Source organism: Cavia porcellus, unplaced genomic scaffold (assembly GCF_034190915.1).
Source record: "Cavia porcellus strain 051 isolate PalLab524CR breed Dunkin Hartley unplaced genomic scaffold, mCavPor4.1 scaffold_15, whole genome shotgun sequence".
Lineage (NCBI taxonomy): Eukaryota > Metazoa > Chordata > Mammalia > Rodentia > Caviidae > Cavia > Cavia porcellus.
This window is the reverse complement of record NW_026947498.1, coordinates 71,516,030-71,529,191: the sequence shown is the minus strand read 5'-3', so window position 1 is coordinate 71,529,191 and position 13,162 is coordinate 71,516,030. Positions and strand designations below refer to the sequence as shown.

Sequence of the window (13,162 nt, the reverse complement as noted above, 5' to 3'; positions counted from 1 at the left end):
GTGAAGCACATACAGTTTTTAGGACTTCTTAGGAAAAAGGGTACACATTGCAAATATAGAATTGGATGTTATCTTTGGAAGAGGCACAGTGCAAGGGCCTTGAAATGTAAGCTGTTAACCCCACCATGAAACCATTTCTTGTAAGTGGACAAAACTGAATTTGGGAGGCAAGAGAAGGAGAGAGGCTCATGATCCCACGCTTACAGGAGAGAAGAAGTGACAGTTTCCTGGATGGCGTTTCTTTCATGTGGACACTGTCTTTTCCTTGCTTTCTATCCTTTTCTGTATTATAGTCCAGTTTGTTACTTTCCCCCAGACACATGGACCAAAAAAACTGCATATTAACAAAAAGTAAAATGCAGACCTTTTCTGGATAATGGTATCCTACCTAGAAACTGGGGTGAAGTGAATTAGGCGGATCTCTGTGTCTCCTTTGTGACTACAGAATTTTAATTTACTGGGGGGACTGAGTGACAATGCAAATCGGCAATGTCATTAAGAGGTTTTTGTTTGCTTGGTTTTGTTTGATTGAGTTATTTTGTGGAAGGTGCTGGGATTGAACCCAAGGCTTTGTGAATGCTAGAAAGAATGAGCTACACCCCCACCCTGAAAGCGGTTAATTCCTTACATTTCCCAAAGGATTTGCAAAAAGCATCCTGGATGTACTATTCTTGTAATTTGAGTAAGAGGCCACTAGGTGGTGTTGGAACTCTGGTCTGGCTTCCTATGGGGTGTGGAGCTGCTCTGGAGCTTCATTTTGTACTTTCCTTCCTTAACATCTGGCTCCTTGGGATAATAGTTTAAACACTAGACAGTTCCATAGACTACTATAAATGAACTGTGGTTAGAATTAATGAAACACACATACCTTAGTATAATTCAGTTCACTATCTCTTTTTGCTTTTCAATAATTATCATGTGCAGCTTCATCTAATTCTCTACAGTGCTGCTTTCTTTCTTCCTGAGGATCTAACGGCTTCATGGAGACGTGTGTTTGTAATGATGGTGGCTGAGAATAGCTCAGTGTGAAAAGTCTTCAGAGGGCCTGTGTCTGCGGGGTGCCGATGCATTGGTAATAGGATAATGCACATAGGAAAGCTGGAGCGTGACTCAGGACCAAGATCCAGCATCCAGTCAGCTTCCTGTCACTGCGAAGACATAACCAAGGAATGAACTCTAAGAAGGTGTGATCACATCTTGAGCTAGGAAAGAGAGGAAGGGCATGGGGTCCCACATTTTGCTTTAAGGCAAAATGACCAGTGACCACTGGCCCCACCTCCTAATGTCCACAGTCTCTTCCTGTCCCTTGGCTCTGGGGACCAGGCCTTTCCATATGACCTCAGGGTGCACTTGGTCAAGCCATCAGAGGCACTATGTGCATTTCTTGTGTTTTTTTTTTTATTGGTACCGGGGATCGAACTCATGACCGCCTCCTTGCAAGGCAGGTGCTTATGCCGCTGAGCTAAATCCTCAGCCCCTCTTGTGTTTGTTTTTATCTTGATGTGTCAGTGTTTACTTCTCTTCAGGCTAGAAAGAAATAAGACAGCAGTAAAAACAGTAACAATTTGGTGCTGTTCCAATCCATGGTCTGGTCACTGGCTGCAGGTGTCAGTTACTTACGGAATACGCTGGGCACTGGTGGTGTAGCAAGCCTTGGAAAGCCAGGAGAGCTGTGTCCTTGCCCTGACGTCAGCCCCGGTACCCACAGAATACCACTTAAGAGAAAGCACAAAGCCCTGACTGATTTTGAGTCTTTTTTTTTAAAAGACAGTAAAATTAAACAGAACAAAACAGATCATAAGATAACAACGTAAGAGTCACAGATTTCAAAACAAGACAACCGGATATATTCACTATCATACTGACTCTTGTTTTCTTCCAATAGTTGTCCATATCTTCACATACAATGAATTCATACAAAACAAGGTAGTATAGAACTGATCAGAACAGGATGTGAAGGCATTTTAGGTCTTCAAGACCAGATCATAAGGAATCAACAATGGCTGCCATAATGTCTCTCATTCTCTTCAAAATAGCTGTCTATACCTTCTTGTATGTTGAAATTAAACAATACAAAGCATACTAACATCACTCTGAACAAAGAATAATAGTATTGCTGGATTTCACAGCATGATGTTATGGAATCAGCACTGGGTACTGTAGTGTCTCTTTTTATTCAAAGTAGCTGTTCATTTCATCAAGCATTGTATTATCGATTCTCATAAACTTTTTAGAAGTTCTATGCGTGCATGAGTCTCTACATGTATACCTATCCTTTCTGTATTAGAGGGAAAAATAAAACAAACCAAGACAAAACAAAATAAGCTTCTATAAAAACACAAAACAAAACAGACATATAAACAACAATAGTAAAGCGTCCAGAACACTGACAATATAGACCTTCATGACCATAACTAGGGTTGTTATTTTACATAATGATCTGCAAGCGTTACTCAAATCACTAAACAATGATATGCACAATTGTTCCAATCCTATGAATGTTAACTATTTTGTTCCAAGAACTTAGAGTTTGTAGCACAATCATCTCAGCTATATATAATTTTAAACATTTTTTTTTCTTTTCCCTTCCTTTTTCTTTTTTGATTTTGAGTCATTTTTTAAGTTGTGGGCAGCTATCAATAAAGGATAACATGAAGCAAAAACAAGTCACTTTTTTTTTAAGACACACAACTTCAAGGGCAGGCATTAGCTTTACAAAAGACTTCTATATCCTTAAATACTGTGTTTGTTCAGTGGATTTAAAATGTGATTCAGGGCCAGGGGTATAGCTCAGTGACACAATGCCTACCTAGCAAATGTGAGATCATGAGTTCAATTCCCGGTATCAGTAAAATAAAATGTGACTCAGACCAGATGTCTTGGTGAATCCATCCATGAAAGACAGCTAGAAACAGGATTTTTAAGTCAGCAAAATCCTGTTCTGTTATAACACATTTCTAAATGATGTGTTAATTTTTTTTCAAATTAAAAAAAGTGCTGGGCTTGATGGTGGGAGGAGGATGAGACAGGAGGATCACAAGGTCAAGGGGCGAGGGGGGATGAAGCTTACCACTGCTTGGTCAGTGTCCAGTTCTGCGGTTCTCCGGAGCCAGTGACTACAAACAGTTTTAGGTTTTCACCTTCGTAAAGGTCATCATTCTAATTTTGAACAATGTACCGATGCCACAATTTCTTGCTTAAGTTATAAGTTTACTATCAGTTTACTTTATATGAAAAGTAAGACATCTGAACAGTGTCCTTGTTGACATCAGCCAAAGCCCTTTGGGGTTCTTGAGTAACTTTTTGAAATATTAAAGGGGGTTTGAGACAAAAAGTTTAAGAATGGCAACCCTGGGACTTAATATACATTTAAAATTTCTCAGTGTATACCCTGTCACTTGTGTAAACGTAGGGCGCTGGCAGTGGTACCAGCCCGTCTGCTAACCCCGCCCCGTCTCTCATGTTCAGCGTGTTGTATGTTATTTCCATGTAAGTGACGAGGCCTCCAGGTAGCAGCAGACCCTGAGATGGCCTGGGGCCATGTCCCTGTTTCTAGGCGGGGAACTTGGAGCTTTCCCTGTGTCTACTCAGCTCAGCTCCCTGCCCTCCAAGCCATTTGCAGGATCCCTCCAAATGTCTGATCCAACGGCAGCACTTGGTTCCCCTTCTAGTTACAACCACAGCTTCGTACTTAAGGGAAACCCGCATCCTTTCTGTTGCTCCCTTGGTGATTCGGACTGCAGGAGCATGCCATTTTTGGAAAGATGCCGATGTCACTTTCCTAAAGCAACTCCTTCATTCATCCACGCGATCATTCACCCAGCTCACGATGAGAGGACAGTCGCCCCGCTCTGTCCTCAGGGGGAAGCCAGACCACAGCTGCCGGGCATGTATTGGAGTCCCAGATGCAATGAGTCCCATACACTGCTTTTTGCTCTATCTATATATGAACCTGTGAGAAAGTTTTATGTATCTGTTCAGCACAGTAAGAGATTAACAATAATTAAATAAAACAGGACAATTATGATAACATTATGATAATGTAAACTTTTATCTCCAGCTTTCATGAAACTTATGTGGTCTCTTTTTGCTCAGACAGTCAGGAAAATACTAATATTTTCAGCATGCAGTTGACTGCAGGTAGGCAAAGCCAGGGAAGCTGAGGATAAGGGGCCCCCTTCCCCGACCCATACTGGGCTGTAAGAGGAAATGAGCTATTTTCCCCTAGTAATTGTCTGGTATCCTTTTATAAGATAGCTTTTATTGATGTTATTTATTTATCCAATATTTTATTGTGATGAGTTACACATGTTATAAAATTTATCACCTGAACCATTTTAAGTGTACAGTTCACATGGTATCAAATACATTTCAATGTTGTACCATCTACTGTCTTTAAACTTTGTACCGATCAAATGTTACTCTAATAGAAAATTTGCAATAATAAAAGTCCTCATACGTTTATATTCTTTCCATTTTTATTCTGCTTCTCAGCCTCTCTCTCTCTCTCTCTTTTTTTTTTTATCGGTACCGGGGATCGAACTCACGACTGCCTGCTTGCAAGGCAGGCACTTATGCCACTGAGCTAAATCCTCAGCCCCCTCTATTTTTTTCTTGACCATTTGGAAATAACTTGCAGGTGCCATATCTCTTTATCCATAAATATTTTAGGGTATATTTTCTATAAAAGAAACTTTCTTTTACCTAACCACAGTACATTTATCAAGATCAGGAAAATTCACAGTGATAAATCCTATTACCTAATCTATAGCTTCATATGCAAATTTTGCCAACGATCCCACTAATATCCTATAGTTTCATCCTTCCCTTCCTCAGGTCCAGGAATCCACCAGGGTTTGCACTGTATTTAGGTGTGACATGTCTTTAGTCTCTTAATCTGGAAGACTTCCTTGTCCTTTCTTGGGCTCTCATGTCCCCAACCTTTTTTGAGGAACACAGGCCACTTGTTGTGTAGAATGTTCCTGGGTCTGGGCATGACCCCGCATGATTGAGCTCAGGTGTTGTGTTTTTGGCAGGAACATCACAGAACATCCTCAGACCCCTTATCAGGAGGAACATGATTTCCATTGCACGATTAGTAAAGAAGTTGTGGCGGCTGCTTTGAGACTGTGGAAATAGCCTGTTCCTCATCAACCTTTCACCCCCAAGCTTTACCTTCGGGGGATGATTCTTGCCCAGATCTGCTGTCCCATCATGGCTACAGGTGGTGGTTTCCTAACACGGTGCAGAATTCCTTCCACGTGTATCAGTGGGTTTCCCCACCATAAGGAGAGGCTTCTCTTCTTGCTCAGAGTTCAATTTTTTCATCTACTTACAGCTACGTGGACCTGGCTTCTGGTTTCTTAGTCTATTTCTGCCATTTATCGTGCCACGTTTGCTGGCTCCCTCTGACTCTAGCTCATCACCGCGGGGTTCATTCTTCTCTTCTTTCCCTTTCCTTAGCTGGAACTCCCTCTTCCAGCAGAGAAAAACGGACTTGCAGTCTGCAGATCTCCTTAGCTATTTGCACAATCCTGTAATTCACAGCACGCCAGTTCAGAATTGCTCTCATACCCCTAGAAACCCCACTAAAGCTCTACCTAGGATTTAATTTGGAGTTATTTTTGTCTCTAGACTGAGTAAAAGTTCTGTGTGCGAAGTTCCGGTTAGTCCTTTTCCACCATTTGTGTGGTTGTGGTATTCATCTGAAATATAGTGAGGCTAATTTGTTTCTCTTTGCATTCTCTCATTCTTGTTGATCTGATTTTGTTTTGGATATGTAAAACATTAACGTGGTCCCAAAAGTCTAGGCTATACAAAAGGGTGTGCTCATTACGCTACAGTTCTTAATTGCATATAGTGCTGAAGCATCCAAGAGAATAAACGTTTTTAAAAATTAAGTTATTTTTACAGCACTAGAGATTAAATCCAAGGCCTCCCTAGCACCAGGCAAGTGCTCCATCCCTGAGCCACCTGCCGGGCCTGTGTGTGGTTTTTAATTGTTTGCCTGTTATTAGTGGGGAGAGCCGCAGGGCCCACGTTGCTCCTTCCTGCTTTGAATCCGGTTGGATTTCCTAGTGGCGGTGTGATCCCCACTGGAGAGGCTCTGCTTTGTTGGCCAATGAGGTGGGGGAGGGCAGAGGGCGCTCGTGCATGGCTGCTGCAGGATCACGCAGAGGCTGGCGTCGATGTCTGGGAGCCCTGGTCTGTGGGCCCTGAGTTCTAAGGGCAGAGGCGGCTGCTCTTAGGCACCGTGGTACATGCCTGTAATCTCAGGCTGAGGCAGGAGGATGGCAAGTTCAAGCCCTACCTGGGCAACTTAGCAAGACTCTTTCTCAAAATACAAGTGAAAAGGGGCCGAGAGTGTAGCTCCGTGTGACAGCCTGGAGTTCAGTCCCCAGCTCTGCCACAAAGAAAAAACCACGGTGGCAGCTTTTGGAAAAGCTGCTGCTGCTGGTCCGGGAGACAGAACTTCCAGGGTTTCTGTGTTGACATCAACACTGTCATGGCCTCCATGGTCCTGCCACTCTTGGGACTGTGTGACCCTGTGGCTCTGAAAGAGCTGTGGGCTCAGATGCGTGCAGGGACACACGGTGTGGCAAGAACACGGACTCACTCAGAACTGTGGGGTTTCACCACTGGCTTTCCCGTGAGTTCTGTGCCAAGAGAGACCAGCACTGCCGAGATGACCTTCTAGGAAGGGCGGAGGCCAGTCCCTGTCCATGCTCGGGCTGGTAGCACACTCCTGGATTCCATGTCTGAGCACCTACTTTGGTGCAGTCCGCCGCCCTGGCCTGCGCCACCAGGGGTGAGCGAGGCAGAGCTTCTAAACCCAACGACAAACTGGCTGGGGGAACGGAACCTGCACGGTCGGGTCTCTTTGCTTTGTCTGCCTTCCAGCCTTTTGGAAGAGATCCTTACCTGTGTTTTACATTGTGCGTGATATTTCAAGCTTCCACAAACTTTTAGCATCTCATCTAAATGGTACAAGCCCTGTGGTGCAGATGTGTGGCTCTGCACATTCCCCTAGTGCTCCAGGAGGTCTGCTCCACGACCCCCTGGCCACCAGGTCCCATGCCCAACCCTCAATCACTGCGGTCCAGTACCTGGTGCCTTTTCAGAGCCAGGGAGGAGGAACACATGTTCTCTAATGGCTTTGATTAATAATTACATGACTGGCTTTTAGGGAGCAAGCTGTGGCTCACAATTATGCAGTGCGATCTGGGCAGAAGAAGAGTGGCAGTGTAGCCCGGGGTAGGAGCAGGGGCAGGGGCAGGGGTGGGCAGGCTGTGCCTTGCTGAGACCTACCCCTGACCTGACTGAGCAGAGGCAGCTGAACCTGCCTTTTCCTCCAGTGGCCCAGAAGAGAGGAGGCATCGCCTCACATCTCTGTGTGTTCGTTAAGGCCTTGCAGGTACTCAACAGAGCAAACAGCTACTGCTAGGCCTGAGCTCCGCAAGGCCCCTAGTAAGCTCTCCCATCTCTTACTTAGCTCTGCTTGCACAAGATGCATCTGGCCCCTTTCAGAGCCTGCTGTTCTGAGAGCCTCTTCACGGAGGAGGACAGCTCTTGCACACACACCTGGACGCCCATGGCTGCCCAGTCGCAGTTCCCCTGGTGTTGGCCGTGGTCCCTCGGGTACAGTGGCTCAGGGCCTGGCTTTTTATCCCAAGTGCTTAAAGCAAGAGACCTCAAGTAGTGACAGACCAAGGCACTGTGGTTCTGGGTCAGCTCCTAGTTGCCTCATACCTGGGCCCTACAGGCTGATGTCCTCCAGAGAAAGGCCCCTGGCCTCCAGAGGCTTCACAGTGCCCTTTCCAAGTGGCCGACTTACTTTTATCCTCTTGAGCGTGCACCTCTCCTTCCTAGTAAGGCTTGTGCCAGGCATCACGTGCACCAACTTGCCCACCTCTCTTTCTGCAGCCTCTGGGTCTCTGTATATAATACTTGAAACTTTGCAATTGATGCCTGGAGGCTCAAATCTGAGCACAGCTGGGTTCTAAAGGTCACTATTGACAGCTGGGACCAGGCCTGGGCCTTGGGGCTTAACAAGGGAGCCCCGCAGTGGCCTGATGTTTCCCAGCTCCCCCCACCCAGCCGTTACACTCCTTCCTCCAGGTCTTAGGAGCTGGCTGGGTTGGCATCTTTGATGCCAGGGGCTTTTTTTTTTTTTTTTTTTTTGTCTTTTTCCTTTTTATCGGTACCGTGGATCGAATTCACGACTGCCTGCTTTCAAGGCAGGCGCTTATGCCGCTGAGCTAATCCCCAGCCCCGATGCCAGGGGCTTTATTGAGAGGTGAATTTAAAGACAGAGGAGAGTCCTTCCCCACCCATAAAGGAAGGAATTGGGATGAGAAGCAGGAGAATCACAGAGAAAGCATGCGTGTGGGTGGGGCGGGCATGTCCTGCCTCCTCTTGGGTCTGCTTACGGTGACTCATACGGTGTCAGTCACTGAGCAGCGTGGCCCTGTGAGTGCTCCAGACTGCTCCTGAAATTAGCTCCGGGCAGTGGCGCGAGCCTGCACAGCCTGCTGTAGGCAGCAAGGTGGACAAGGGGTGGTGACGCCCGAGTGGGTGCTTCCGACGAGGCCTGGGAAGCAGCCTGTCATTCTGGGAAGCCTGGAATGTGGCCCTCAGATTCTCTGCCTTAGCACCTTTCCCCTTCTCTGTGCTCTTGTTTCTTCTTTCTCTCCTTCTGCCCTCTGTGGGTTCATAGGGTGTCTTTCCGTCTCCAGGAGCACTGGGGCTGCCGTGTAGGGCACTTCCCGCCCAGCTGCTGATGAACGGGGAGGTTTAGTCATGTTCTTTTGGCTCCAGAGGGTGAAAGGAAGGTACACACTGCGAAACACCCCAAAACAAGCCTATTTCAAACCAGTTATCCTCTGTTCTCAGGGCAAAGTGCTTCCTTGTGCGTCTGTCTGCTGAACAGGCCAAGTCCCCTTAGGGCTGACTGCGTAGACCAATGAGGCTGGGTCTGAAAGGCTTTCTGCGTGCTGGGAGGTAAATGTAACAGCCTTTAGAGTGGCAGGGCCAAAAGGATCACAAAGGGCATTTTGGGGTGAGGCAGTTGCATGCATAGTTAAGTCTGAAAGTCAAAACTCGAAAGACCTAAATTCAGGGGAAAGACGGACCAGCAACCTCCAGCTAAGTGCAATACAGGAAAGAGTGCGCATTTTGCAGGATGGAGCCCCACCATGTGGCATCAGGTGTTCTGGTGGCTCCTTAGCTCTGGGCAGGGATGGTCTTCCTTCCTGCCACTAGGCTCTGGGTCCACTCCACTGCCAAACAGTGCCTTGAACCCCGCTGGCCGGGGGACCAGGAACTCCCCAAGGCGGACTCCTCTCTACACTCTAAATCGTCACTCCTCAAAGCTGATCATCTCCAGGACACGGTGGAGGCAGGAAGTTGGCCACGTGTTGAACTACGAGGTTAGGATCCTGGAACAGAATTGCCCACACGGGCGGATCCCTTGGTGCATGGCTTGGCAGTCTTTGCTCTGAGCCACGATGACTAGTACTGTGTTTGTCAACTTTTAGGAGGTTCCGCATTTGTGGTTTGTGAAAGACAAACAAATGGCAGTGTGCACAGATCAAAGACGCTCCCGCAGGACCTGAGAATGGGCGGCAGTCAGCACAGACCAAAACGGCAAGGAGACCCTGCCCTTCCCAGTGCCTCAGCTGACCTCCTGGGGTATTTCTTGAGATCCTTTCTGTCTTTCCTTCCTTCTTCCCTCTGTCTTTCCCTTCTCCCTTACAGGACGCAGTAATAATTCAGTACACATGGGGCTGGGGATTTAGCTCAGCGGCATAAGTGCCTGCCTTGCAAGCACGCAGTCGTGAGTTCAATCCCTGGTACCAATAAAAAGGAAAAAGACAAAAAAAAAAAAAAATTCAGTACACATATGCAATGTGTAATGATCCTACAAGGATAATTAGCATTTCTGTCTCCTCAAATAATTTCCCTTTCTCTGTGTCGAGAAACAACTCTTCTCTTCTGGTTATTTGGGAAGACATTAAATTGCTGTGAGCAGCGGTTACCCCCTCATGCTCTGAATCTGTCCGACTGCAGGTTGGTACCTTTACAACCTCTAAGAGCCACAGTTTCTCTGGCCACCTCTACTCCGTGAGTAAGAGCAGGTGGGTTTGCAGGACTGCTATCCTTTTGTTCTGAGCAAATGCAGTCAATACAGCTTTGATCCAGGTCACGGGCACACGGGTGTCCTCAGCCACAGTGGCTCCAGGGCCTCCAGCTCTTAGAGTTCTTCCTTGATTCTTGGTTTCCTTGTGTTCTCCCTGTGTTTGCACAGAGCCCCGCTCCCAGTTTCAGGCTCACAGCATCCTCAGTTGGCCGCCTTCCCTCTACCTGCCCCACCACTGAGAACTGTTACTGCTGCGGCAGTTGGGAGTTGGAGGGTGTTCGATGCTGCTGCTGAAGCCTGAATTCAAACTCATTACTCAGCCAGTGGAAGAGCGGCTCACAGAAAGAGTTGCTATCTGTCGTGTTTAAGATATTTTAGTACTTCCACAAGCTTCTGGTCTTTTTAATAAAAGGTGTCCATTTGCATGTTTACAAATGCCTTTGCTGTTTTTGACTTGGAAAAACGAGCAGAGAATCTGCTGAGCTAATGGTTAGCCTCTGCCCATTGATGCTTTCAAATCCTAGGGTCATGGAAGGGAATGAGGCACAGGGGTCACCTGTCAGGGTTCAGAGGGCAAAAGCTACCACAGATGTGCTAAGCAGGGAATGTAACATCCAAGACTGACCACAGTGGGTCGGAGGTGCCACAGGGCCAAAGGAGGAAAAGATTAAAGGCCACCCACAGATTAGGAACGGCAGGAAGCTGCCCTCCCGGCTCAGCCAGAGGAGGAGGACAGAGCAGCCTTGCCCAGAGCCCTGACCTCTGCCTGAGTGGGGCCAGAGTTCTACGCTCACTCAGAAATGCCAGCTGGGCCTTGCTGGCAAGAGCCATCACATGGCCACACACAAGGCACCTGGGAACGAGGTGGAATAGGCAGCACCAAACCTGGTGAGCAACTACTCTGTTCCATCCGGGTACAGCAGTCCGTGACTTGGGAGGGAGCAGTGATCCTGTCATTGAGTCAGCCCAGACTCCTCAGGGCTGTGTGTGTGTGTGCACTTGAGTGTGTACACAGATGCATGCGTGCACACAGCTGTCCTGGCACAATAAGCTGGGAGCTTATTGGTCAGCTGTGCCACCTCCCTCCCCTCCCCTCCCGCGAGGGCACTCCCGAGGGCCACTGTACTGACTTGAGCGTTCTCTGTTGCAGGGGGCCCTGGCCCAGCCCCAGCCCCAGCCCTGGTGGAAGATCCAGCTGTTCGTGTGGGAGCCGGTGCTGTTCGGGACCTGGGATGGTGTGTTCACATCCTGCATGATCAACATTTTTGGGGTTGTCCTCTTCTTAAGAACCGGCTGGCTGGTGGTGAGTGATAGGCTGGAGGCTCTGGAGCCCCTCGTCACATGACGTGGGAAGTTGTTGTGCTTGGCATTCCATAGTCTAGGCACCAGATTCCAGAGGCACAAAGCACAAAGGCTCCTGAGGCCTGAAACACGAAGCAAGCACAGGGAGCGGCTGGCGTTGCTTTTAAGTGAGAAGCCTGCGAAGCGGACCTCACAGATGCTGAGGGGAACCTTGCCAAGGACTTAACTATGTGCGGAAGTTGGAGCTCAACATGGGCGGGGACTGGAGATGGGGCAGAGGGAGCAGACAGATGCCACTATTAGCCTTAGTCACTCCCTGGCCTTCTAGGCGTTTCCAGCTTGGCACCTGCCCTCCTCATGCACCCGTCCTTTACCCACACAGTTGCAATGCCCAGCTCTGTGTGTGACTGTGCCTGGGGGTGCTTGGTTAGAGGTGCGGATTACCCATTTTGCGGACACATTGCTTAGGATAGAACCAGCAGTGTGCGGTCATGGAGATCAGTTTGCCTTCCTCAGCACAGGAAATAAAGGTTCTCTCCTTTAGTCTTGTGAAAGGGTCCTGGAACCTCCTCAAAGGTGCATGCACAGAGGCAGGCTCTCAGCCCCTTCCTGCTGTGTCTTGCACGTGAGACTTCAGTAGACGCAGGTGCCCAGAGCAACAGGCAAACCAGACATGAGTTCACGACTGAGTGCCTGTTGTGTGCTAAGTGCTACTTGTACCAACGTGGCTGTGAAATGTGAGCCCTGGTCCCTCCTAAGGTGGACAGGTTCACCTCAGGAGAGGGCTCATAGCTGCATCTGCATCAAACCCCTCAGGTGTAGTGTAAGCTGTGGATGGTGTGGAGGCCAGGTGTCCAGGCAGTTTCCCAGAAGAGGTGCAGGGAGAGCCAGGCTGGGCAGAGGACCTTTTATGATGTACAATCTATTATCAGAATTCTGCAGAGACATAGAGCAAACGCCATCAGAGGTATGCTTAAATCAGGTGTACGGCGTGAGGTATATACCTAAGCATGAAGGCCAGAAACTCAGCCAGGATCTCTGTGTTGCAAAATCAAAAGCCCCGTTTTCTTTCTTTTTTCCCTTTTTCAGTTTTTTTTGTTGTTGTAGTTTGGTTTTTTGTTTTGTTTTTTTAGTGCCAGAGATTGAACTCACGACCTCACGCTTGCCAGGCAGGCACTTATGCTACTGAGCTAAATTCCCAGCCTAAAAACCCAGTTTTAAAAAATGAGCAAACAAAATGAATAGACACTTCTCAAGAGAGAAAGTACAGATAGCCAATAAACACATGAAAAAATATTCAGCATCACTAGACATTAGAGAAATGCAAATTAAAATAACACTGAGATTTCGTCTTAAGAAAGAATGACCAGGATGGGAAAATAGCTCAGTGGCACAGCGTCTGCCTGGCAAGCCCGAGGTTGTGAGTTCAATTCCAAGTACCAAAGGAAAAAAAAATGAGAGCATGGCTATCATTAAGAAATCAAATAATACACAGTACTGGTGAGGCTGTGGGTAAAAGGAACCTTCTCCACTGTTGGTGGGAATGTAAACCAATGCAACCACTATGGAAATCAGTGTGGAGATTCTTCAAAAAACTAAAAATAGAAATTCCACTTGACCCTGCTATGCCTCTCCTACGTATCTTCCTGAAAGAATTAAAGTCATCATATACAGTGATATAAGCATACCCATGTCTATAGCAGCCTAATTTATAATAGCTGC

The 13,162-nt window shown here is 47.4% G+C and overlaps 1 protein-coding gene across 5 annotated transcripts in view; it reads left to right on the top strand.

Annotated features, from left to right (window-relative positions):
• Slc12a8 (solute carrier family 12 member 8) overlaps positions 1–13,162 on the top strand; it is a 120,692-nt gene that overhangs the window by 5,425 nt on the left and 102,105 nt on the right. For 4 of the 5 annotated variants that reach the window (XM_063225117.1, XM_063225116.1, XM_063225115.1 and 1 more), the window contains exon 3: positions 11,289–11,441. In XM_063225117.1, coding sequence (XP_063081187.1) covers positions 11,289–11,441 — 153 coding nt within the window. The remainder of the gene's footprint in view (positions 1–11,288; positions 11,442–13,162) is intronic. The other variant, XM_063225118.1, reaches the window with a different exon arrangement.